The sequence below is a fragment of the Dromiciops gliroides genome, chromosome 4 (genome assembly GCF_019393635.1).
Source record: "Dromiciops gliroides isolate mDroGli1 chromosome 4, mDroGli1.pri, whole genome shotgun sequence".
Taxonomy (NCBI): domain Eukaryota; kingdom Metazoa; phylum Chordata; class Mammalia; order Microbiotheria; family Microbiotheriidae; genus Dromiciops; species Dromiciops gliroides.
Window position 1 is genome coordinate 234,983,123 of NC_057864.1, and position 23,606 is coordinate 235,006,728.

General features: G+C 41.1%; 1 protein-coding gene and 1 pseudogene across 2 annotated transcripts; one reads left to right on the plus strand and one right to left on the minus strand.

The window, feature by feature from the left end:
- Positions 1-5,202: 5,202 nt before the first annotated feature.
- LOC122754913 lies at positions 5,203-9,040 on the minus strand (annotated as a pseudogene).
- Positions 8,513-19,799, plus strand: AURKB (aurora kinase B). Of its 2 annotated transcripts, XM_044005007.1 has the most exons (9): positions 8,537-8,635; positions 10,084-10,161; positions 14,630-14,753; positions 14,897-14,951; positions 15,235-15,426; positions 17,174-17,312; positions 17,444-17,592; positions 17,832-18,006; positions 18,255-19,799. In XM_044005007.1, exons 2-9 carry the CDS (start codon positions 10,114-10,116, stop codon positions 18,426-18,428), a joined length of 1,056 nt encoding a protein of 351 aa, XP_043860942.1. In that variant the 5' UTR covers positions 8,537-8,635; positions 10,084-10,113; the 3' UTR covers positions 18,429-19,799. The 2 variants fall into 2 exon arrangements, with proteins under 2 accessions (XP_043860943.1, XP_043860942.1); XM_044005008.1 differs by lacking the exon at positions 10,084-10,161 and having other exon boundaries at positions 8,513-8,635.
- Positions 19,800-23,606: the final 3,807 nt, after the last annotated feature.

The window sequence follows — 23,606 nt, forward strand, 5'->3', positions numbered from 1 at the left end:
AAAAGAGGTCTTCCACTAAGATTCCCCACTTCCCATGACTCTGTTGGCACTAGAGAAGTCCCTGAATACCTAGATTCTATTTTCTTTCTCAAAGATTGGGTCTTCCAATCTTACCCAGACAGACAGTGCATTTGCCACTCATTACTCAATCTCTCTCTTACTGAGTCAGCCTGGTAGCCTTCTTCTCCTACAGGCTCACCATATTCATATCCATCTTAGTGCAGATACCCAGTTGGCTTTAGCCCTCTGACACTCAGAATTCCCAAGTCACCAACCAAAGTCTTCCAAGAAGACCTACAGTTGTTCTCCACCATACTAAATTTCTTCCTCTTGTTCTTCTTCTTCTCCTCCTCCTCCTCCATCATCATCATCATCATCTTTGTAGTTCTTTACTCTGGGAAGAGAAAAAGAAAAGAAGAAGAAAGAAAAGGAAAAGAAAGGGGGGGAAGAGCTAGCAGTACAGTGCATTTTGGTAACTACGGTTTACTGAAGTGAAATTTTAAGATCTAACCTCACCCATGAGACCTTGAGCACTTCCCTTTTCAGTGGCCAGACTGCAGGGGCAGTTTTAGCCAGAAACAGAGCTTGTGCAACCACCTGTTATCTACAAAATTGGGACATTCTTTTTTATCATAAAAGTATTTTATTATTTTCCTGTTACATGTAAAAATAGTTTTCAACATTTGTTTTCATCAGATTTTTAGTTCCAAATTTTTCTCCCACCCTCCCTTTCCTCCCCCTCCCCAAGACATAAAGCCATCTGATATAGGCTACATATGTATAATCACATTAAACACATTTCTGCATGTCATGTTGTGAAAGAAGAATCAGAACAAAAGGGAAAAGCCTCCAAAAAGAGAAAAAAAAAACCCAACAACAAAAAAGTAGAAACGGTATGGTTCAATCTGCATTCAGAATCTACAATTCTTTTTTTCTGGATGTGGAGAACATTTTTCATCATTTCTTTGGAATTGTATTGGATCATTGCACTGCTGAGAAGAGCCAAGTCTGTCATGGTTGATCATCACACAATGTTGCTGTTACTGTGTACAATGTTCTCCTGGTTCTGCTCACTTCACTCAGTATCATCCACTTAAGCCTTTCCAAGTTTTCTGAAATCTGCCTGCTCATCATTTCTTTCAGCACAGAATGTATTCCATTACATTCATATACCACAACTTGTTCAGGCATTCCCCAGTTGATGGGCATTCCCTTGATTTCCAATTCTTTGCCACCACAAAGAGAACTGCTATAAATATCTCTGTACATGTGGGGTTCTTTTCACTTTCCTATGATCTCTTTGGGATACAAACTTGTAGTGGCATTACTAGGTCAAAGAGTATGCACAGTAAAATTGGGATATTCTTTACCCCTTTCCATGCACTGGTGTTAGGGCAGTAGTGCTTTGGTTCTCAAAGAGAAAAAAAAAATCAACAAGGCTGATTGATACATTGAAAATGTCTAAAATATGTGCAATGTACCATACCCTTAGACTTTTCACTTCTACAAAAACCCAAGTTTTATTTATCTATCCAACTCCTTCATTTATTTGGGAAGTTGCCCTAAGCAGAACCAGAACAATCCCTTCATCTCTCTGGACCTCAGTTTCTTCCTCTGTAAATGTATTAACAGGAGTGGAAAGAAAGGGAGAAAGGAGAGGGAAGAGGAGAGTTCCCAGAGATGAGATCCCACAAATATTGCTTTCCAAGAAATGGATACCTGTTTTTCTACACAGGAATTACAGTCTCTATTTGTATGTGTAAAATTAGGGGAACTGAACTAAATGAACCTTAAAGGTGATAGACATCCCCTCAATTTCCAATTTTTTGTTACCACAACAAGAACTGCCGTAAATGTTTTTATATGTGGGTTTTTTCCCCTTTTTATGATCTCTTTGGGATACAGACCTAGTAGGGGTATTGCTGGGTCAAAGGATATGGAGTTTTATAGCCTTTGGACATAGTTCCAAATTACTCTCCAGAATAATTGGATCAGTTTTACAACTCTACCACAACACATCAGTGTTCCAATTTCCCACATCTTCTCCAACATTTATCATTTTTCCTTTTTTGACATATCAACCAATCTGATAGGTGTGAGATGGTACCTCAGAGTTGATTTAATTTGCATTTCTCTAATCAATAGGATCACAATGTTTTTAAAGCCTCCTACCTTCTCTCTGCTTCTGACCTCATTAGTGTATAGCTTCTCATGTGTCCTAGAATTATATAAATAAGCATTTCTGTTCACTAGAACTTTGGGATCCATTTCTCTGAAAAGAGAATCCACCAGATGCTGTTCATAATAAACTGTGATCTTATCATCATTGTAAAAAACCATTTTATCAGATTTGTGGTTATTGTGTTATCTATAACATCTTAAACTTCTACCATTTTGCCCAGTTCTGCCTTTGGGATGACAGAGTCATAGATTTAGAAGTGGAAAGAACCTCTGAAGTCAAAGTCCCTCACCTTCATTTTATAGATGGGGCAAATGAGACACAGAGGTAAAATCCATCTTTTACGTGACAGTTCATCCATGTGACTGTCATTTCTCTATCTCCTGATTGTGACTCTAACCATTTGTAAATCTACAGCTGCACTTCATATTTGTGTTTTGAGTCCTGTCTTTCCCTCACCAAGGCAGTTGCATGAAGGCAGGAGAATTTGTTCTCCTTCTCTGAATCTACTAACCCTACCTTCTACCTTTGGTGCCTAGAACTGTTTGTAAGGGAGGGACTCGGTGTTTGTGGAAAGTGTTACTGTTATTGTGTATATAAAGTAATTTTTGCTGTCATATTCTGTGGCAATAAGATTGTGCAAAACCACCTCCATGTTGGTACAACCCAGGACAGATGCATTTCTTTTTTTTTCCAACTTAATATTATCCCCCCCCCAATTACATGTAAAGATAGTTTTACAACATTCATTTTGCAAAATTTTGAGTTCCAATTTTTTCCTCCCTCCCTTCCCTCTTCTGTCCCCAAGAGAGCAAATAATTTGGTATAGGTTATGTAGTACAATCATGCTAAACGTATTTCCACATTAGGTATGTTGTGAAAGAAGAATCAGAACAAAAGGGAAAAAACCACAAGAAAGAACAACCCCCCCCCCCCAAAAGTGAAAATAATATGCCTCGATCTGCATTCAGACTCCACAGTTCTTTCTCTGGATGTGGAATTGTCTTGGATTGCTGAGAAGAGCTAAGTCTATCATAGTTGATCATTGCACAATGTTGCTGTTACTGTGAATAATGTTCTCCTGGTTCTGCTCACTTCACTCAGCCAGATGCATTTCTTTAACATGTTCTTCACTGGCTTTCAAGCTGAGAGGGACCTTGGAATCCAACCCTTTCATTTTGAAGTTGAGAAAACTGAAGTTTTCTGATGTTATGACATTGTGTCCAATGTCACAAACACATGAAATTGCTAGATCAGGATTCAACCAAACCCTTCTGGCTCTGTGTCCAATATTCTCTACAAAAGTGTGAATTGCCTAAATTACATAGCCAGGCAGAGAATCCAGTAGATTTCTCATTACCAGTCTTCAGTTCCCCAATAGAATTTAAAAATAATAGCTTATTACAAATAATAATTAAAAACGAAAGTTCTCTTAAAACACCATTCAGATAGCACTTTAAAGTTTGCATATGTAATACATACATAAATTACACGTATTGCATTATATATGGGGATTTTGTATTATGTTATTATATATACTTCCACATCACTTCCCATTAGAATGTAAGCTCTTTGAAGGCAGGAACTGATTCACAATGATTTCTGCATCCTGGCACAGAGCCAGACACCATAGTAGACATTATAAATGCACATATTAAAATGTATATTGATAGGTTGAATGATGTGTATGTTATATATATGTATATTAGCACTAATGATGCTCTGTGATTGTGAATCATGGAATACTCTAATCTCTGAAGAATCATAGTTGTGGGTCACCTAAACCAAGGCTTCTTAAACTTTTCCACTCTCAACCCCTTTTCAACCCAAGAGAATGTTTTTGCAACCCCAGGTATATAGGTATATAAAATAGGTATAAATAACCTTTTACTGTTTCCAAATTTTTTGTGACCCCCACATTCAGTTATGCAACCCCATGTGGAGTGGCAACTCACAGTTTAAGAAACTAGGACCTAGACAGTGGAGAGGATCCATGAAGTCTGTAAATAAGCTGTAGCATATTACTAAAGCAATTGTAGGAAATTGTAAAAATATATCATTAGAGGTATCCAACCATAAAGAGAATTGGGCTGGTTATGTGGTGAGAGCTGGAGATAACTTGATAGACAGCCAGAGGGCTTCACTGGTATCCTAGCATGTTGAGGTTCCCTGCCTATAGAGGATTTACAAGAGGGCATAGACATATTCTCAGAGAATGAGAAAGCATAGGATGAGTGGGTAAATGGGTTTCCGTATCAGCAAAGATTCACATCTATATCATAATAGGGTGCCCCAAAATATCACCCTGAGTCAGTTTTTGTTCACAAGAATATGTTGATCCCATTCCTACCCTGAATTCCTCCCTGAAAAAAAATCAAGCAGTTTTGCTACGTAGTAGTATTTGCTATAGCTCACATTTAGATACCCTTTAAGGTTTGCAAAATTATTATTATTTTTTAAGTGAGGCAATAGGGGGTTAAGTGACTTGCCCAGGGTCACACAGCTAGTAAGTGTCAAGTGCCTGAGGCCAGATTTGAACTCAGATACTCCTGACTCCAGGCCCGTGCTCTATCCACTGTGCCACCTAGCTGTCCCAGCAAAATTCTTTATGTATGATTACTTCATTTGATATTCACAACAACCCTGTGAGGTAGGTACTATTTTATACCCAGATTTTATAAAATTTCCTTAAAATATCAGTGTAACACTGAGTTGTGAGTAGTGCTTCTCAGAGATAACCATGCAAACACCAATCCCTCTCTCTTATTGTCTTTATTCACTTTTCTCTAGGTACAATAGCAGTTTTCTATATGCTTGAATATTCTCAGCCAACTACTACATTTGGAGAAATTCTCTAATTAGCTTGCTCTAATGTTGGAAAAATGAGGGAATTCTTTTCTTCCAGGAGGTATCTTCTACTCTGTCAATTTCGAACCGAAAATTTTATAGGCTTAGAACAAATTACTTTTTTTTTTTTAAGAAATCAAGATTTATTTTCCTTCAAGAATCTTTTTCCTTCTCTATTAGAGCATCTGGATAAAACTTAGGAACCACTCTGTGGTAGTCCCTACCCACTCAGTGGCCTGAGCAGTAGGAGCCGCAGACCAGTCCTCGGTAGCAGGCTGAGCACTCCAGTCTTCAGTAGGGAACTGCTGAATGGGCACAGATGGCACCTGCACTCCCTCAGACCAATCAGCCACCTCTGGTTGAGCAGCAGTGAATTCTGGGGCAGGGGCAGTCCATTCACCCTGAAATTCTCCTTTGTCACTGCCTTCTCAGCTGCGGCCTGCTCTTCCTTCTCAATCTCCTCTGGATCCCTGTAGAAGTAAAGATCAGGCATCACTTCCCACGGTGTTCACGGGAGATGGTACCACGCATACGTAGGACTTCACGGGCCAGCATCCACCACATCAGACCCACAGAGTGAGCTCCCTTGTTGTTGCATGGAATGGCAATGTCCACATAGCAAAGTGGAGAATCTGTGTTGCACAATGCAATGGTTGGGAGGTTCACATATGGATGCTTCAGTCCAGAGGCTGGTGATCTGCCCGAGGATCAGTGACCACCAAGAGACGAGGTTCCCGGAAAGGCTGCCTGAATCTGGTTATGAAGGTGCCCGGAGTGAAACGTCCAGCAATAGGTGTAGCACCAGTGGCAGCAGCAAATTCAGAACAGCTCGCTGGCCAGTGTTCCTGGATGAGATAACACTAATATCAGCAGGGTTTTCAATGGCAACAATGGCACGAGCAGCGAGCAGAAGCTTTTCCCAAGTTCTCTTCAAATTAATGATGTAGATGCCATCACTCTTCCTCTTGTAGATGTACTGTTCCATCTGGAAGTCCAAATTAGTGCCACCCAAATGGGTTCCTGCAGCGAGGAATTTGAGGACATCCTCTTCCTTCATCTGCAAGACATCCAGGGCTCCGACATTGGAAGTTTCCCTTTAAAGTTACGACGGAAACCGAGTACAAACGCCGTATGGATCCCTCTTCTGGTAGCGCGGAAAGGACAAAATTACTTTTAATAACCATTTAATTTATTAGCAGAAATGAGGAATATAAAAATGCTGTTAAACATTAAAAAAAACCACCACCACCACACACACACACACACACACACACACACACACACACACAACCAGGGGCAGCTAGGTGGTATAGTGGATAAAGCACCAGTCCTGATTCGTGAGGATCTCAGTTCAAATCCACCTCAGATACTTGACACTTACTAGCTGTGTGACCCTGGGCAAGTCACCTAACCCTGTTGCCCTGCAAAAAAACAACCAACATACAAAAGGCTGTAAATGGGGTCACTTTTTTTTTCCTTCTACCACCCTACCCCTGAATATTGGGAGTGAGGGAGAGCTACTGCCCACAAGGGACTGAGATTTAAATTCTAGAAAGAGATTTTCCTAGCACTATGCTCTGAGAAAACCAAAGAAAGGAAAGGTAATATTGAATGGACTTCACTAGAGCCAACTGCTAGATTGGCACTAGCACACCCCTATAATGAGAAGCTGGGTAGATATGTGGATAAAGGCTGGGGCCTAGAGTCAAAGAGGAACTGAATTTAAATACTGCCTCAGACATCTACTACCTATGTGACCCTGGGTAAGTCACTTAACCCTGTTTGCCTCAGTTTCTTCATCTGTAAAATGGGCTAGAGAAGGAAATGGCAAAACACTGCAGTATCTTTGCCAAGAAAACTCCAAATGGGATCACAATTGACAATACACTCCTAGCAAGAACTCATCTCTCCATGGGGTGTGACCAATAGTATCTTGCTCTTGCCTCTCTACAACCTCTGACTAGTGCAGATGCCCCTTCCTCTAGGCCACACGAATTCCTAAAACAAACCAAGCTCTCCTTAATGTCTCTTTTGGCCCAATGACACTCTAGATAGTCATTCTAGATAGGTCCACCAAAATCTCTGTGATCCTGGATAGGTCCTCCACAGTTTCTGGGATCGCAGTGAGATCTTCCTAAACCTTTGTGGGTTTCATTAATGAGGGGGCTACACAATTATTGTAGAAAACATACAACAAATAGCACTTGGGGCAGCTAGGTGGTGCAGCGGATAGAGCACTGGCCTTGGATTCAGGAGGACCTGAGTTCAAATCCAGCCTCAGACACTTGGCATTTACTAGCTGTGTGACCCTGGGCAAGTCACTCATTGCCCCACAAAACCAAAAACCAGACGAAACCCAAACAACAAATAGCACTTAACATGGCCTTCACCATCACTTACACATGCATCCTCAGTCAGCTGGAGTTTCACCTCTCTGCACTCTCTTCTGCACAAAGGGAGGACCCCCCCCCCCCCCCAGCGCCCAAGCAGTTTTGCTGCTCTCCATTCTCCCTCCCAAATTTCAAGACAAGGAATAGTTTAAGAGAATGGTAAAGAGAGAATGGTAAAGAACTTGGGCTGCCAATGAAGCAGTCTCTCTGGTCCCAAAGCGTCATAGGACATGTAGTTCAGAACATTCTCCACCACCCCCACCCCACCCCCACCCCCACCCCCGCCCCGGCCCCCACCTCCCACCCTTTAAATTGTAGAGTATTGAGAGTATATGGTAGATTCCTTAAAGCCATTTATATTTTCATAATCGCCTTGGAGGAGGGGGAACAGAAGCAGGGGAAAAACAACTTTGAAACACTTAAAAATTTTAAATTTATTTTTTATTTTCAATTCTTAATTCTCTCCCACCCTCCATTTCTTCCCCCACCCGTTGAGAAGGCAAGAAATATACACACGTCACGAAAATGAAGTCACCGAAAACATATTTCCGCATTAGCCGTGTGTGTGTGTGTGTGTGTGTGTGTGTGTGTGTGTGTGTGTGTGTGTGTGTGTGTGTGTGTGTGTGTGTAAGTGGATGGGGATAAAGTAAAAAATGCTTCAATCTGCACTCAGTGAGTGTATAGCATTTTTTAAAAAGAGTTGTGGATCATTGTATTGATCGGAGTAGCTAAATCTTTCATAGTTGATTATCTTTACAATGTTGCTGTTACTGCGTACAATAAAAAACACAGTCGGACAAACACCACCCCAGTCCTATCTACTTCCCTCTCATCCTTAAAAAAAAAAAAAAGTCTCGGGGAAACAATACATTTCCTCGTTTTTTCCCTAGTCTTTAAAGAGCTAATCCAGAAAAGGGATTAGAGCAACGACTCCCGTCTAGTTCGATCTAATTGGCTGGTCTCTCCGTCACTCAGCCCAACCCCGGATGCCTCCTGCTTCTCCCGTTGGCTCTTCCCCCAGGAGGCGGGCTCTTCTTCTTGTTTTCTGGCCGGGTATGATCCAGCCAATGAGAGCGGAGTAGGGGCAGCAGGCTCAGCCAATGCTGCTGGAGCGGGATATTCGAAAGAGTCTCCTTCGGGACTGGACTCTTATTGCTACTCTTTCACCTTACACTGTGGTGCCGGCTACTCGGAGGAGGAGCGGAAACCCGAACTCTCGGTAGTCCTGCGGGCGGGCGGGCGCTGACTCGGTGGTTAGCGAGACACCTAGGGTGGGGGTGGGGGTAGGGAGGACCGGGGTAAGCGGGTGGCAGCTGCGCGCGGGGCTTTGAGGCTGTTAAACCCGGCTGGGCTGCGCGCGCACTCTGCAGCTGGAGCGCGTTGGCCTCTCTCCGCACTCGCGGCTCGCTCTGCCCAGGCCCGAGCGCGGCTGGGGACCTGAAGAGGAAGGGGCAATGGCGGCCAAGGCGAGGGGAGCTCTTCTGAGGGGTCCAGGGGCGTTCCTTCTTCGAGGGGAGCAGCCTGGGAGCATCAGGAGGGGGCCTGGCCCCGCCCTTGGAGAGCCCCTCTCCCTCTACCCAGGCTATTGCTTGACCTCTCACTCACTTGGCCAGTCCTGGCCCATACCTGTTGCTCCTCCTTCCCCCTCCTTCTTCCCCTCCCGTCCCCCCCCATCTCTCCCCTCTCTGGCTACCCTTCATTAATATTTCTCTCTTCGGGAGTCAGGTTTAGGCTTGTCTTTCTGCTGTGGTTGGGGCCAGGACTTCCCTTTCTGCACAGTTTTATCTACATAGTGTTTGTGATATGAATTTGCTTCTATCCCAGATGTATGTGGGGCACGACTGACTACAGGCGAAGGGAACTCATCTTCCCCCTCCCCTCCATCACTCCCTTCCCCTCTCTGCCAGCTAGATGGATAGAGAGAGGTGGACCTAGAGTCAAGAAGACCCGAGTTCAGATTCGGCCTCAGACACTTAATAGTCCTGTGATCCTGGGCAAATCACTTAGTCTTTGTTGGCCTCAATGTCTTCAACTGTAAAGTGGGGAATCATACTAATATCTACCATAGTAGGTGCTTAATAAATACTTAATTCCTTCCTGGCATATCACATACACTTACCTATGGTTTGTCAAGGGAAGGATAGCTATATACATTAATACTGGACTTTTCTCAAGCCCAGTGAACAGAGGAGAGGGAATGTCAGAGTCTGTGTTGCATAATGGAAAAATTGAGGTACTTTGTGTACTCTTCAGTTTGAATCCCACCCCTAACACTTGTATGGATGGGGGAAGATCACTTAAACTTCTCTGAACTTGAGTTTCCCAATATGCAAAATAGACATGAAAAACCTGTAGTATTTATCCCATAAAGTTGTTAGATGATTCAAATGAGAACTGCTTAAAGTGCTATGTAAATGTCATCATTATCAAGGCTAGATGTCAGAGAATGACAGAATTGGAAGGTACCTTAGACATCATTATCTAGTTCAGTCCCCTCTTTTGATGGATGAAAAAATTGAGACCCAGAAAGTGACTTTTACAACATCACACTCTTGTTAGAATCAGTCTGAGCTGGAACTCAGACCTCCTGAATCCTTGGTCCAGTATGTTTTTCTATTGTTCCTTTATGCTTCTCATCTTTCTGCTCTGTTTCTTTCTCCTACCCAGAATTCTCTCCACCCCTTTTTCCTTTGCAAGATGTCAGAGAAGGAGAATGCACACCTAGGATCTTACAACACATCCTTGGTAAGGGGAACTTGTGGGAAGTTCATAAATGACATCTGAGGGAAGTATATCCAGAGTAGTGTTTTTTTAACGTGCAAGGATTCCTGGGTAATCTTATTTCATTTAATTTTTTAAAAATATGTGATATTTTAAAAGTTCAAGCGACATAGTTTCTGGGTAATTAATCATTTTATTAATCATGCTAGCAATAATTAATAAAAGGGGTCAGTGATACTCTCGAATAACAAAGACCCATCATGGAACCCACTCAACACTTATATGCTCCTGGAAGAGTGAGTGTTCCTGAGGGTGGCAATGAACTCTGATTAGTTAATAAGTAATGAGAGAAAATTAATATTATAATGATAGGTGGACCTAGTCTAAGGGGAAACGGATGCCACTTTGATCTTGGCTTTTACTTCTAAACCACCCCCAGCCTTGGGCAGTCAAAGAATTTATCCCCACCCAAACCCAGGTAGAACACAATGTGTTTTCCTACCTGGGTTGAATCTGAACAAGATTGAGGAGAAAATTAATCCAATCTTATCTGCAATGTCTTTCCGGCTTGGCTTGGCCTGGTAGAGAATAAGCTTCAGAAGGGGATATAATTTGTTCTTATGAATCCTAAATTGGTAAAGAGGCAGAGAAATGATCTAAACACAAGACTCCATCCCATTCAGTGGAGCCACTGGCCCGATATTGTGAAGAGTCCTTTCACATAATCCTGTATAATGTTTCAAGAGTGAAGGCTAGATACAAGAGCCTTGTAAGTTCTGTACCCTGAAGAGAACTATACATACAATCCTTTTAGTAGAATAAGGCACTCATGATTTTGAATGGGAAGGTGTTTGGGGGCCTTCCTTCCCCACGTTCACACAAATGAAAATCACAGGGGATACCTCATCTCCCACCTATGCATTTTCAGTATTGCCAGAAGTCTGTTCTTTATGTGTTTGATTTTGCTTTAAGTCATTAAGTACAAAGTAAATTAGTTTAAAAGATTATGTAGGGCTTTGAGAGTCTGCTTTGATGAAGTTTGTGGGAGTTTCATCACCTTGAGACATTTGTAAAGCAAACTTCTGAGTTCTGTCCTTAGAGTTTTTAAGAATTTGAGTTTGTGGTATCCTTGCTTTGTCTAGTCCATCCTTTAGAGATGTGGGGCTTGGGGACAGGACACCTTGGTTAGCTGTAGGAGCTTACTGCAATACTTATGGATCAGTGGTACAACTCACAACTCACCTACCTGTACCTTCTCATTTTGTGAGACTCTTCTCCAGATCTTTCTCTAAATCAGGGGATCTGAACCTTTTAGTGTCATGGAATCCTTTGTAGTCTTGTGAACCCTGTGGACTCCCTCTGTTTTTAAATGGACACAATAAAATATATAGGATTACAAAGAAAATCAATTATATTGAAATACAGTTTTCAGAATTTGTTTTTAAAAGTACATAGACGGGGCAGCTAGGTGGCGCAGTGGATAAAGCACCAGCCCTGGATTCAGGAGTACCTGAGTTCAAATGCGGCCTCAGACACTTGACACTTACTAGCTGTGTGACCCTGGGCAAGTCACTTAACCCCCATTGCCCCGCAAAAAAAAAAAAAAAAAAAAGTGCATAGACCCTGGGGCAGCTAGATGGTGCAGTGGATAGAGCACTGGCCCTGGATTCAGGAGTACCTGAGTTCAAATCCGGCCTCAGACACTTAACACTTACTAGCTGTGTGACCCTGGGCAAGTCACTTAACCCCAATTGCCTCACACAAAAAAAGAAAAAAAAAAGTACATAGACCCTGAGGTGAAGAACCCCCTACTCTAAATCTTTCACAGAGGGTCCACCCAAGATCTCTCCATTGGTGGATGTCAGTGCTACATGACTGATTCACCTCCTTTTCTAGTTATATACCTCTTTGATATCTTTCATACCTGCTCTCTTGCATAATTTTTCACTGTTAATGCGTTGCAGCCTATTTGTGTCCATGTTGCACATTTCCATAGTTCACAGTGATACATCATGAATGTAAGAATATTGATGCCTTTCCCCCCCCTACAAATAAGCTTAGTGTCATTAAGAGGTCTATACAAGTTCCCAATGACAATCCAGTCTACTTTCCTCCTCCTCCTACTCAATTCTGGGGACATTTCTTTGTATATCTGCCAAGATATGTATGCTGATAGTCTTCTACAGCTCCCCAGGGCATTGCCTTTTGCCTTGTTAGTTCTCCCAAAGGACTACCAGGCCTTTCTATCCACCTTTCAGCTAAACTCTCCTATATGTATTGTCTCCACCAATTAGACTGTGAGTTCTTTGGGAGCAAGGAACTATGCCCAGTACTTGGTACATAGATAGTAAGTATTTAATAAGTGTTTTTTCATCCATTCATTAATGGACAATAGGCATTCTTCATTCACATGATGAATTCACTGTGCGAATAGTTGATCTCATTTAAGGAGATTTGATCTTGATGCAACTGGCAAAAGTAAGCATCTGGATGACCTCCCCATCTACGAGAAATCTGTCCTCCATGTTAATGACAAACATCTTTGTTGACAATTTCTCTGTTTAATGCCTTGTTCAATTATTAATAATCAAAAGGTAAAACAAAATTCTGTTACATCTTTGAAAGAATATCATATGATTTTGAAAAATACATGGTCCACAGTTGAAAGACAACCTTTAAGGTTACATTTTGATTTATTGAATCACAGGTTTTTATAGTCAAGAAACTAACAATGGAATTTTGTATTTTCTGCACCTTTGACTAATTGTGTATGACTATTGTGTCTCCAGTAGAATCTGCAAAAGCTTGCCTATGTTCTCTTCATCAATGATGTCCTTAATACCTGTGCAGATTTTCTAGTCCAGTTACTATATTCTGTATGGTTTCCCTCAGTCCTGTTCCTATTTCCACATATAATACATTGAGAACTATAATATTAGTTTCTAAAAGTACTGGCTTCATTGTCACTGATAAAGAAAATAGTTTGTAATAGAAATCTGTAATTCATTCTTAAGTGCTCTAAACCTGACTTAATTGGACCTTTTGCCAAGCTTTTAAACAATTTTCCCTCTCCGTTGTCCTTTTTTCTTTAAATGAGGAAATTCTCATGATATCCCACCATTTTCCTCACAAAGGTCTTACAGACCTGGCTGCAGTAGTTCCTAGCTTATTTTGATGCCCTAGTAATTTATTTCCATTAGTTAAACTTCCTTGTACTTAACTTCCCCTGTTAAACTTCCCCTGTGGGAAATCCACATGACCAAGCATATGGATGGGTAATGCTTTGCATCAATGAATGACATACCTCCATTAATGAAATCAAAGATTTATTGGTGTAGAAATTTCTCTTTTGTTCATTTTCCAATAGTTGATTTGAATAGATCTGGTCGGAACTGTTATAATTAATCATATGCTATATCTTTCTATTATTTCGGTATTGATTTAGATTTTGCTCTAACTGTACAGAGTGGATTCAGAAATGTCTCTTATCTGCAGTTACTCCTTTCCTATCTGTTAACATGTAAGCAGTTCATGTTCATGATGTTATTTGGTGTTTGCCATGTTCAACACCTGCTCACTCTCTTCTTGAAGATAATAGTCATGGTATATGCTTCCTTTGCACTGATATCACTAAGTATTATAGTATGTATTGTTATAGTACAAATTAAAATTTGGAGTTCTTTGTAGAATTTCTTTACTTTCTCATTCTCAGCAACAAATGTTGGTACATAAGCTACTGTTTTTCATAGTCTTTTTGTAGATACTTATTCTGAGCACAGCAACTGAAACAAGCAAATGTGCTACAACTGATGTTTCTTATTGTTTTTGGACACAGGATAAAGCCAACTTCACCAATTTCTTCATTTGGCTCTCCAAGGATAACTTTTTTGTCTTTAAGTAACATAGGGTGAAAATAACTCATGACTCTTGTTATCTAGATAAATATAAGTGTTAGGTGCAGAAACTTTGAATCCTACTTACACAATTCTAGGGTTGAAAGGGATCTTGAAGGTCATCTGGTTCAGCCCCTATGCAAAGCATAAATCATGTGACATCTTTGAAAAGTAATTATCCAGTGACAACTTTAAAGACCCTTAGTGATAAATAAGGAAGTCCCTTTAGATCAGGGTTGAGTAAGAAATAAGGAAGGAGGGGCAGCTAGGTGGCTCAGTGGATAGAGCACTGGCCCTGGATTCAGGAGGACCTGAGTTCAAATTCAGCCTCAGAAACTTAACATTTATTAGCTGTGTGACCCTGGGCAAGTCACTTAACCCCCAATTGCCTCACCAAAGCAAACAAACAAACAAACAAAAAAGAAATAAGGAAGGAGAGCACATAGAGACTGTAACAACTGGGGTGCTACCATTTCTCTATTTTTACTTCGTGATGAGGAATGAAAAGACATACCTGCCTTCTCTCTCACACACACACACACACACCAGCTCAGCTTTAACCCATCCCCCAAACTCATGCTAATTTGCTTTTCCTTCAGCCTCAGTCCAGCCTGAATGCCCTGCCCCTTAGGATAGTGCGGAAAGAGATAGCCACTCCCTCATCAACCCTCCTCATGAATCGTTCCAGAGCTGTTCTAGGGTCTTCAAGCACCCAGCCAGCAGGTACCTTGGAGTTTGGGGGAATACTCTGGGGGTGGAGGCTGATATAAACTGGGGAAAGACACAGTCCTATAATGGAGGGGTTTGAAATTGTGCAGTTGGCGTTCATGCCCAAAAAAAAGGCTAATGATCTTTTATCTTCACAGCTGTACCTGGCAGGATAGGAGTGGATAGCACCAATGTGAAACTGAACCTTGAAGTGTGAGTATGCCAGGCCTGAGGATTGGATCCTTAAGTATGGATGAATTCATAAGATTGGGAGGTGGAGGGGGATTGAGGTGGGGCATACGCATACCTGAAGGGAATAGGGATAAACCTTGGAAGAATCTTTGGGATGGTTTATCTTGGATGCTTGGGGACATAGGTACCTAAGTCTGTGATGAGAGGGAGGCCTGGTCACAGTAGGAGAAGAGGAATGAAGATGGATTTGGGAGGTTAGATAACTGCCCCTCCCTCTGAGCTGGTTTTTACCCTTCTTTTTCAGGCGTCATTTCAAAATTGATGACTTTGAAATTGGGCGGCCACTGGGTAAGGGCAAGTTTGGGAATGTGTACCTGGCTCGGGAAAAGAACAGCCAGTTTATTGTGGCACTGAAGGTTCTCTTCAAGTCTCAGATGGAGAAGGAGGGTGTAGAACACCAGCTTCGAAGAGAGATTGAGATCCAGTCTCATCTTCGGTAAGGAGGAGTTCTTACTGAAACTATGTTTCCCTCTCCTCTTTTTCCTGGCTTCCTTTTCTGCACAAATACCCCTATTTCTCCCTTTCTTTTTCCAAACTATTCCTTAAATCCCACTTTATCCACCCATTCCATATTTTCCTAGGTGTTAGCACTCCCCACCCCAATATTTCTCTCTGTAAGGAGTTGTCTTTGTCTCTACTGGGACAAGGCCTCTTGGTCCTGCTGTACTCCTTGCTCTTTCCTACAAGTTTGTAGACTAGTTTGTTGTCAATTTGTTCCAGTACTAAGGGTAGTTTTCCCCATATGGAACCTATCATTGGAAAATGGCTTTTATCCCATTACCCAAACAATCTGTTTCCTATGTCAGGCCCCTTGTTTTCCTGGTATCTAGTGTGGTATTAGTAAAAAAGGAAAGGAGACAATCGCTTATAGGATTATAAGCTTAGAGCTCAAAAGGACCTTGGAGATCATCTCTTCCAACTTCCTTCATTTTACAGATGAGGAAACTGAGGCATAGATAGGTAGATAGAAAGAAAAAACATTAAGCACTTACTACATGACAGGTATTGTGCTAAATACTGGGAATATGAGCAAAAAGAATGACAGTCTCTGTCCTCTAGGGGCTTACATTCTAAAAGTATGCTAAAAAGTGGAGTGGAGGGGGAGAAGGAACATATTCGAGAATGAGGGCTAGGTGAAAAGATGATCTGGGACCATCATAGGTGGGTCTGGGTTTGAAAAGGGCATAATGGCTGGTGTGATAGAAATGATTTATCCAAGGGCACATAGGTTGTAAGTGACAGTGCCAGGATTTACACCCAGATCCTCTGACTCCACATGCAGTGATCACCCTTCCCCCGCCCCAAATTTCAAGATATATATGATTGGGTGAGAGGAGCTTGGTCTCTTGGAGTCTATTACCTCATGTGTAGAATGTTGCAAAAATTTCTAAGTCACAGGGAAAGACAAAGAAAAACCAAAGTCTCCAAGCCAAAGAAAATAGGTTTATTGAGAGAAGGATCCTGTCTCATAATAAAACTGGTCTCAGGTTCAGGACCCAAAGACTCCAAGCCTCAGGATCTAAGGGTATTATACACAATAAGCTCTTCCCACAATTTTGATGCAATCCAAGTGGTACGTGTGCAATGAGTATGATGTAGAGAGAAAGAAATCATCAGTCTTTCATCATCCAATTGGCTAGGCTGTTGGATTTCATTTTGTCACCATAAAGGATGACAATCTGATGGTATTCCACTGAGTTGATTGCCATTGTCTGACTGCCTGGCTGTCCACCGTATTAATGTCCAACTCTTTTCTCACTCTGATTGTTCCCTTTCAGCTCAGAAGTTACTATTTTTGGTATTGGAATTGAGTCGATGGTTATTAGTTATGCGGTTTCCAGACCAATTTACAATATGGCATGTATATCAGCTCTACCAATATCTGTCTTACTCCATTATTATGTGCTTAAACTACTAAAGAATACCTAAATGTGTTCAATCACAGTTTGTAGTTTATAAACTGATTATTACCATAGCTAAATCACTTATATCTAAGGGGTGGGGAAAATCTCACTCAAATTATCTCTCCTTTGATCCAAAGACAAATACTTAAATTTGTCTATTGGATCCTTAGACTGTCTCCATCACAGTGTTGTCAGAAAGAAACTATTTTGTAAGTCTTTAAATACTATTTAACTATTAGTTGCTTTTATTACCCAGTCATCTTGCTTTCTTTTTTCCAGGCACCCCAACATCCTTCGCCTCTACAATTACTTTCATGACCGTCGTCGGGTCTACCTGATTCTGGAATATGCACCTCGGGGTGAACTCTATAAGGAACTGCAGAAGAGCCATACATTTGACCAGCAACGAACAGCCACGGTCCGGGGTGCTAGGGGCAGGATATAGTTATTCCTGAGGGACAATTGAGGATGGGCGTAGGGCACTGCTGACCATTAGGTGGGGATGTGAGTTAGATTGCCTGTCTGATGTAGTCTCTCATCTGCTCCTAGATCATGGAGGAGCTGGCAGATGCCTTGATCTACTGCCACAGGAAGAAAGTGATTCACAGAGACATTAAGCCTGAGAATCTCCTTGTGGGACTTCGAGGAGAGCTCAAGATTGCTGATTTTGGCTGGTCTGTCCATGCTCCCTCCCTTAGGTATGACCAGAAGAGAGGGGACTGGGAACCATACTGAGACAAGGATATGTCTTAGTAGGGCAGCTGGTGTTGACATATGAAGAAGTCTAGAGTGTAGGTAGTAATTCTTCCCTGTACTGTCTCTTGGAAATCTGCCTGCAGGTGTGCCTGTTCTCTCATCTCATTGCCTTTAGGCAAGAACTAGGAGAATGGAGAATCTCTGTTTCTGGTATCATTGTCTAACATCTTCCCCAATTTAGGAGGAAGACAATGTGTGGGACCCTAGACTATCTTCCCCCTGAGATGATTGAAGGACGCACACACGATGAGAAGGTGGATCTTTGGTGCATTGGAGTGCTGTGCTATGAACTACTAGTGGGAAATCCTCCCTTTGAAAGCTCTTCTCACAGTGAGACCTATAGACGGATCACCAAGGTATGGGTAAAGGTGGGATAATGGGAGTTACCAACAGCCCAACTGCTACATGGGGTTGGAGGTAGGGAAGATTCAATAAGATCCTCATTATAGTTACATGAGTTCTGGATTGGGAACTGAGTGTGTTCAGGTTGAGCAAGGTGTGTCTTATATAATTTCATTTAATTACTCCAGTGTTGTGGGTAGCTGATAAAGATGTATTGCTTTGAATGATGTCTTACTCTGCCTTCCTTTCTCCACTTTAAAAGGTGGACCTGAAATTTCCTTCATCTATTCCTTCTGGAGCCCAGGACCTGATCTCTAAGCTGCTCAGGCATAACCCTTCAGAGAGACTTCCCCTCACTCAGGTTTTGGAGCACCCCTGGGTTCAGGCTCATTCCCGGAGAGTGCTTCCTCCTTGTTCCCCCCATCCTGCCCACTGAATCCTATCTTATGTATAGATTTATATGTGTTTTGTATGTTGAAGGGAAATGAAGTGAGAGAGGGTAGATCCCTGGCTTCTTTCTCCATCATTATTTCATCTAACCTCAAAGACTATTTAATAAAGACTTAAATGTTTTTTGTATGTATGGAGATTGGTGACTCATCATGAAGCTGGAGAATGACACTCCTCAGTGGTTTGGTCTGAATAAAAAGGTCTGTACAAGGCAGAATCAGGGATTTGGATTCCATGGCTGACCATTCAGTGCTGCCCTCAAAAACTTTGAGTCTAGACCGTTGCCAGTTCTAAGCCCTTAGTCACTGGCATCATCCATTTTCTCCTATTCTCATGCCCAAAATATATGGGGAAAATAATAGAACCATATAAATCTGGTACCCTGTATAATCATATTAATTTCAACTAGAACCTCAGTACTATTTGATAATCATTTATGATTTGATTATCTAGCATGTTCCCATTAGCAGCTCTACCACTATAACTTTATTCAAGTCCTTAGGAATCCCAACTTTTTACACATGAATGACCCTCCCTCTTAAACTGAAGAAAGAAGGGTCCTCAGTTCCAATCCCTTCCATTGTCTCACCCAACTTTCTGTCCTTTTGATTCAATACCCATTGTCCCCACCCTAGTCTAGGCCTATATCATCTCATACTTTCTCATATTTAGATTCCATCAACTGCCTTCCGGACTCCAGTCTTCTCTCCCTGAAACCAATCAGTTAATGCAGTTATTGAGTGAACTTAATTATGCTCAACACTGACTATGTACAGGTCAAGTAGAGAGGGAAATACCTTGACACAAGATAACACAAGATAGAATGTGATTGAGTGTCATGTCAAGAAGTAAGACCAAGTTTAAGGCAGAGCTAGAGTCTTCTTGCAGTATGAAGTGTGAATCTAAATTATGAGGAGTTGAACTTTACTGAAACAGTGGTAATGAGGAGCACTTAATATAGGACATTGTAGCATGATTCCAGTGATGTTTTTTGTTAGGGAACATTCTAGGGGATTCACTCACTTGGTTGAATGGAATGGCAGAGTTTCTCTGATTCTCTGGCCAAAACAGATTGTACCAGTGTATGGAAAACCTTTGACACATTTCTCTAGTGCCTTACCAACTGGATTTTATTTAGCCATTCCCCAATAGGTGAGCAACCCCTAAGTCTCCAGTGTTTTGCTATTACAAAGAGAGTTGCTATAAATATTTTTGTACAGATAGGTCATTTTACTCTTTAGTGTATACGCCTTGTTGTTTTTGTTGTTTGTCCTTTGTTCTTGAAGAGGACCGTGACATTGGGGTGATGTTATGACTTACACTAAATTGAATTTAAGTGAGGGAAGGCTGTGCAAGGTCACCAACAACACTCCTCCAGAGCCATCTGGATCCAGTGGCAAGATATATATCAGGACAACTGGAGATGGCTCCACATGTTTAAGGCAATTGGGGGTTAAATGACTTGCCCAGGGTCACACAGCTAGTAAGTATCTGACGTGAGATTTGAACTCAGGTCCTCCCAACTGAAGGGCTAGTGCTCTATCCACCATGCCAATACACATAACTGCATGTATATATACACATAAATATATACATATATGTTTGTTAATATAGACATACACATATGCATGTATGTGTGTATAATCATCTACACATGGTACTTTTTAAATCTTTACAAGCACTGCAGAAAAATGGAAATATTAAACATCCTTTACCAACCACAATGAAATAAAAATATATTCAACAAAGGCTTTAGAGGAAAGGATTAAAAATTAGAGACTGAGGGGCGGCTAGGTGGTGCAGTAGATAGAGCACTGGCCCTGGATTCAGGAGTACCTGAGTTCAAATCCGGCCTCAGACACTTAACACCTACTAGCTGTGTGACCCTGGGCAAGTCACTTAACCCCAATTGCCTCACTAAAAAAAAAAAAAAATAGAGACTGAAATACTAATCCTAAAGAATTGATGTTCATGATCAAGACAATCCCAAAAGACTTATGATAAAGCATATTATCCACCTCCAAAGAAAGAACTGGTGTTTATTGAACACAGACTGAAGCATAGTATTTTTCACTTTCATTTTTTCTTTTATTCAAGTTTTCTTATACAAATTTATTAATGTGGTAATATTTTACATAATTGTATGTGTATAACCTATATCTGATTATTTACTGTCTAAGGGAGGGAGGGAAAGAAGGATGGAATTTGGAGCTCAAAATTTTAAATTAAAATGTTTATTATCATTAAAAAAAGAATTGGTGTTCAAAGAACAAATCATGGATACAATAATTCAAGAATTGCACATACACAAGTCAAAATTGAATGTTGTAAAAATATAAAGAATAAGCATGACTTTTTGATGTGAGAATATGATGTGGGAAGACACTTTCATCCCACCTCTTTGCAGAGGTGGGAGGTCCACAAAGGTTGTACATTTTCTGTATTTTCAGACTTTTCCAATGTTTTGGCTATTCTGATTTTTTCCTCTTCTTTTCCTTTTTTGGTTTAAAAAACAAAACAGTTTATTATCTGGGATGACTGGGAGGGGGAGGGAGAATACTGAAGTATAGAGATGTAAAAACAAAATGGAAATAAAAACTTATTTTCAATAATAACATTTTAAAAGGCTAGTTTTATTTTTAAAAAGAACAGGAAAAGCAAATTGCCAATATCCAAAAGGAAAAAAATGTATAAGGGTTCACATTCACAGCAAATTAAGATGAAATAAAGGAAATTGTCAGAAATGATTCTGATTATAGGCCAACCGACCAGTTAATTTAGCTGAAATAAATATTTACAAAAAATTTAAATACCTAGATTCATAGAACAAAGTAGAGAATTTAAATAACCTAAATTGGGGGGGGGGAATTGAACATACCATAAATAAACTTCTCTTAAAGAGCCTGGAGGGAATTTTTACTTCTCTATTTTATATTTAATACTGTACAAAACCTGAAGCCTCTGAGGTTTGTGTGAAGTGTGTTAAAGTTCAAGCCTCCCCCTCTCTGATGAGAGATACCAAGGATATAATGCTAACTAGTTAAAAGAAAAACTAAATTCTCAAAAACTCATGAAACATTGTCTCAGCATCTCCTGCAAGCTTCATGGGATATCTTTGAGAAGCTAGGGCACCCTGACCTTGGCCCATCTTTAACAATTAAGGTAGTCTTATTGAATTCCCCAGTTGCTATTATGAGGGATGCCCTTTTCAGGGATCTCAGGGAGCAGCTCTGATAAATTGACAAAAGCATTCCTTTAGAGATGAGAGGCGGTTCTCATGATTTATGTAGGATATTCCTGTTTTCTTTGGTGCACCCAATAATGACCTTTCACCTCTGTGATGCTAGCCAATTAGATGATTTCTATTCTTTGTTCTGTGCTTATAAAAATGTTTTACACCCTCAATTAGGGATCTCTTGGCCAGAAGCAGGGTCATCAGACCTGTTCTTTATTATCATGCCCCTTCAATTATATCTACCCCAGAGATTTGCTTCTGTTTATCTTTTAAGTTTCAAATAAAACAGTTGATGTCAAAAGTGGTATTTAGGTAGGAAAGCTTCCCTCTCATATTGTATTAGAAACTCCCCTTTATTGGGTTCAAGTAGATGATTCTCCACAAAGGGAGAGTTTATTCTAGGGACTCTACGGCTATGGATAGGCCCTCCACTTGAATCCTAAATAAATCAGATCAACTCCAGGCAAAAAGGGTGTATAAATAATTTTGTGTATTTTGTTTTGTTAAATGAGTAAGCTACCAACTAGGGCTAAGGGAACTCAGAACCCTTCCTCTTGTACTTCAACAGGAGCATAAATCACTAAAAACCTCCAAAAGTTTTTGTGATTACTAAGGACATTTTAAGGAATTTTTGAGGTTCTTGTTTCCCAAACTTCTTCATATATTGGGAATGGGAATGGATAGTGCAGGCTTCTATTCCCTTCTGAAGAATGAGAGAGGGGGGCAGCTAGGTGGCACAGTGGATAAAGTACCAGCCCTGGATTCAGGAGGACCTGAGTTCAAATCCAGCCTCAGACACTTGACACTTACTAGCTATGTAACCCTGGGCAAGTCACTTAACCCTCATTGCCCCCCCCCCCCAAAAAAAGAATGAGAGGTGTAGGGTGCTTTAGTATGCTAGAGAACATCTGAATTATAGCTAATTAAACAATAATTCAACAGAAGTTAGTTGTTATAAGTAAATTAGTAGAGGTGGGGCCGAGATGGCAGAGGAAATGCAAGAAGTTGGCTGAGCTCCCCAAAATTTTCCTCAAAACAACTTTAAATTACTCCTTAAAATGATTTCTGGAGTGAAAGGACCCCCAAAAGGACAGGATGAAACATTTTTCTAGCACAAGATAAAAGAAGGACTGAAGGAAAGTATGTCTCACTTGGGTAAAAGGGGAGCACAGCCTAGTGCTGGCAGTGTCCAAACAAGCCAGCAGGAGGCCTGTGCCCCAGTACAGGTCAGTTCCCATGGTCCTAGCTGAACAGGCCAGCAGCACAGCAGGACATTTGTGAAGCCGCTAACACAGCAGGCTAGTGGTCAGGGCTGGCAGGTCCTGAGACCCTGACACAGCTAGACAAGGTTGGGTGACCCTAATGCAGCAGGTGAGCTGCCAGCCCCAGAAGCCTTGGCACAGAAAGCCAGTGACTAGACCCTGACCCCTGGTGCAAAAAGCTTAGGACAGTGCCCTATACCCTAGAAGCAGAACTCAACTTTAACAGTCAAGAAATAGGCTGGAAAATGAGTTTTAAAAAGATTAGACCATAGAAAGCTACTATGGTGACAAGGAAGATCAAAACAAACTCAGAAGAGGTCAACAATTTCAAAATGCTTACATTGGAAGCCTCAAAGAGAAACATGAATTGCTCTCAGGCACAAAAACTTGTCCTGGAAGTACTCAAAAAGGATTTTAAAAATCAAATAAGAGGGGCAGCTAGGTGGTGCAGTGGATAAAGTCCTGGCCCTGGATTCAGGAGGACCTGAGTTCAAAATCCAGCCTCAGATACTTGACACTTACTAGCTGTGTGACCCTGGGCAAGTCACTTAACCCCCATTGCCCTGCCCAAAAAAAAAAAAAATCAAATAAGAGAGGTAGAAGAAAAATCAGGAAAAGAAATGAGAGTTATGCAAGAGAATTATAACAAAATTGTCAACATTTTGGA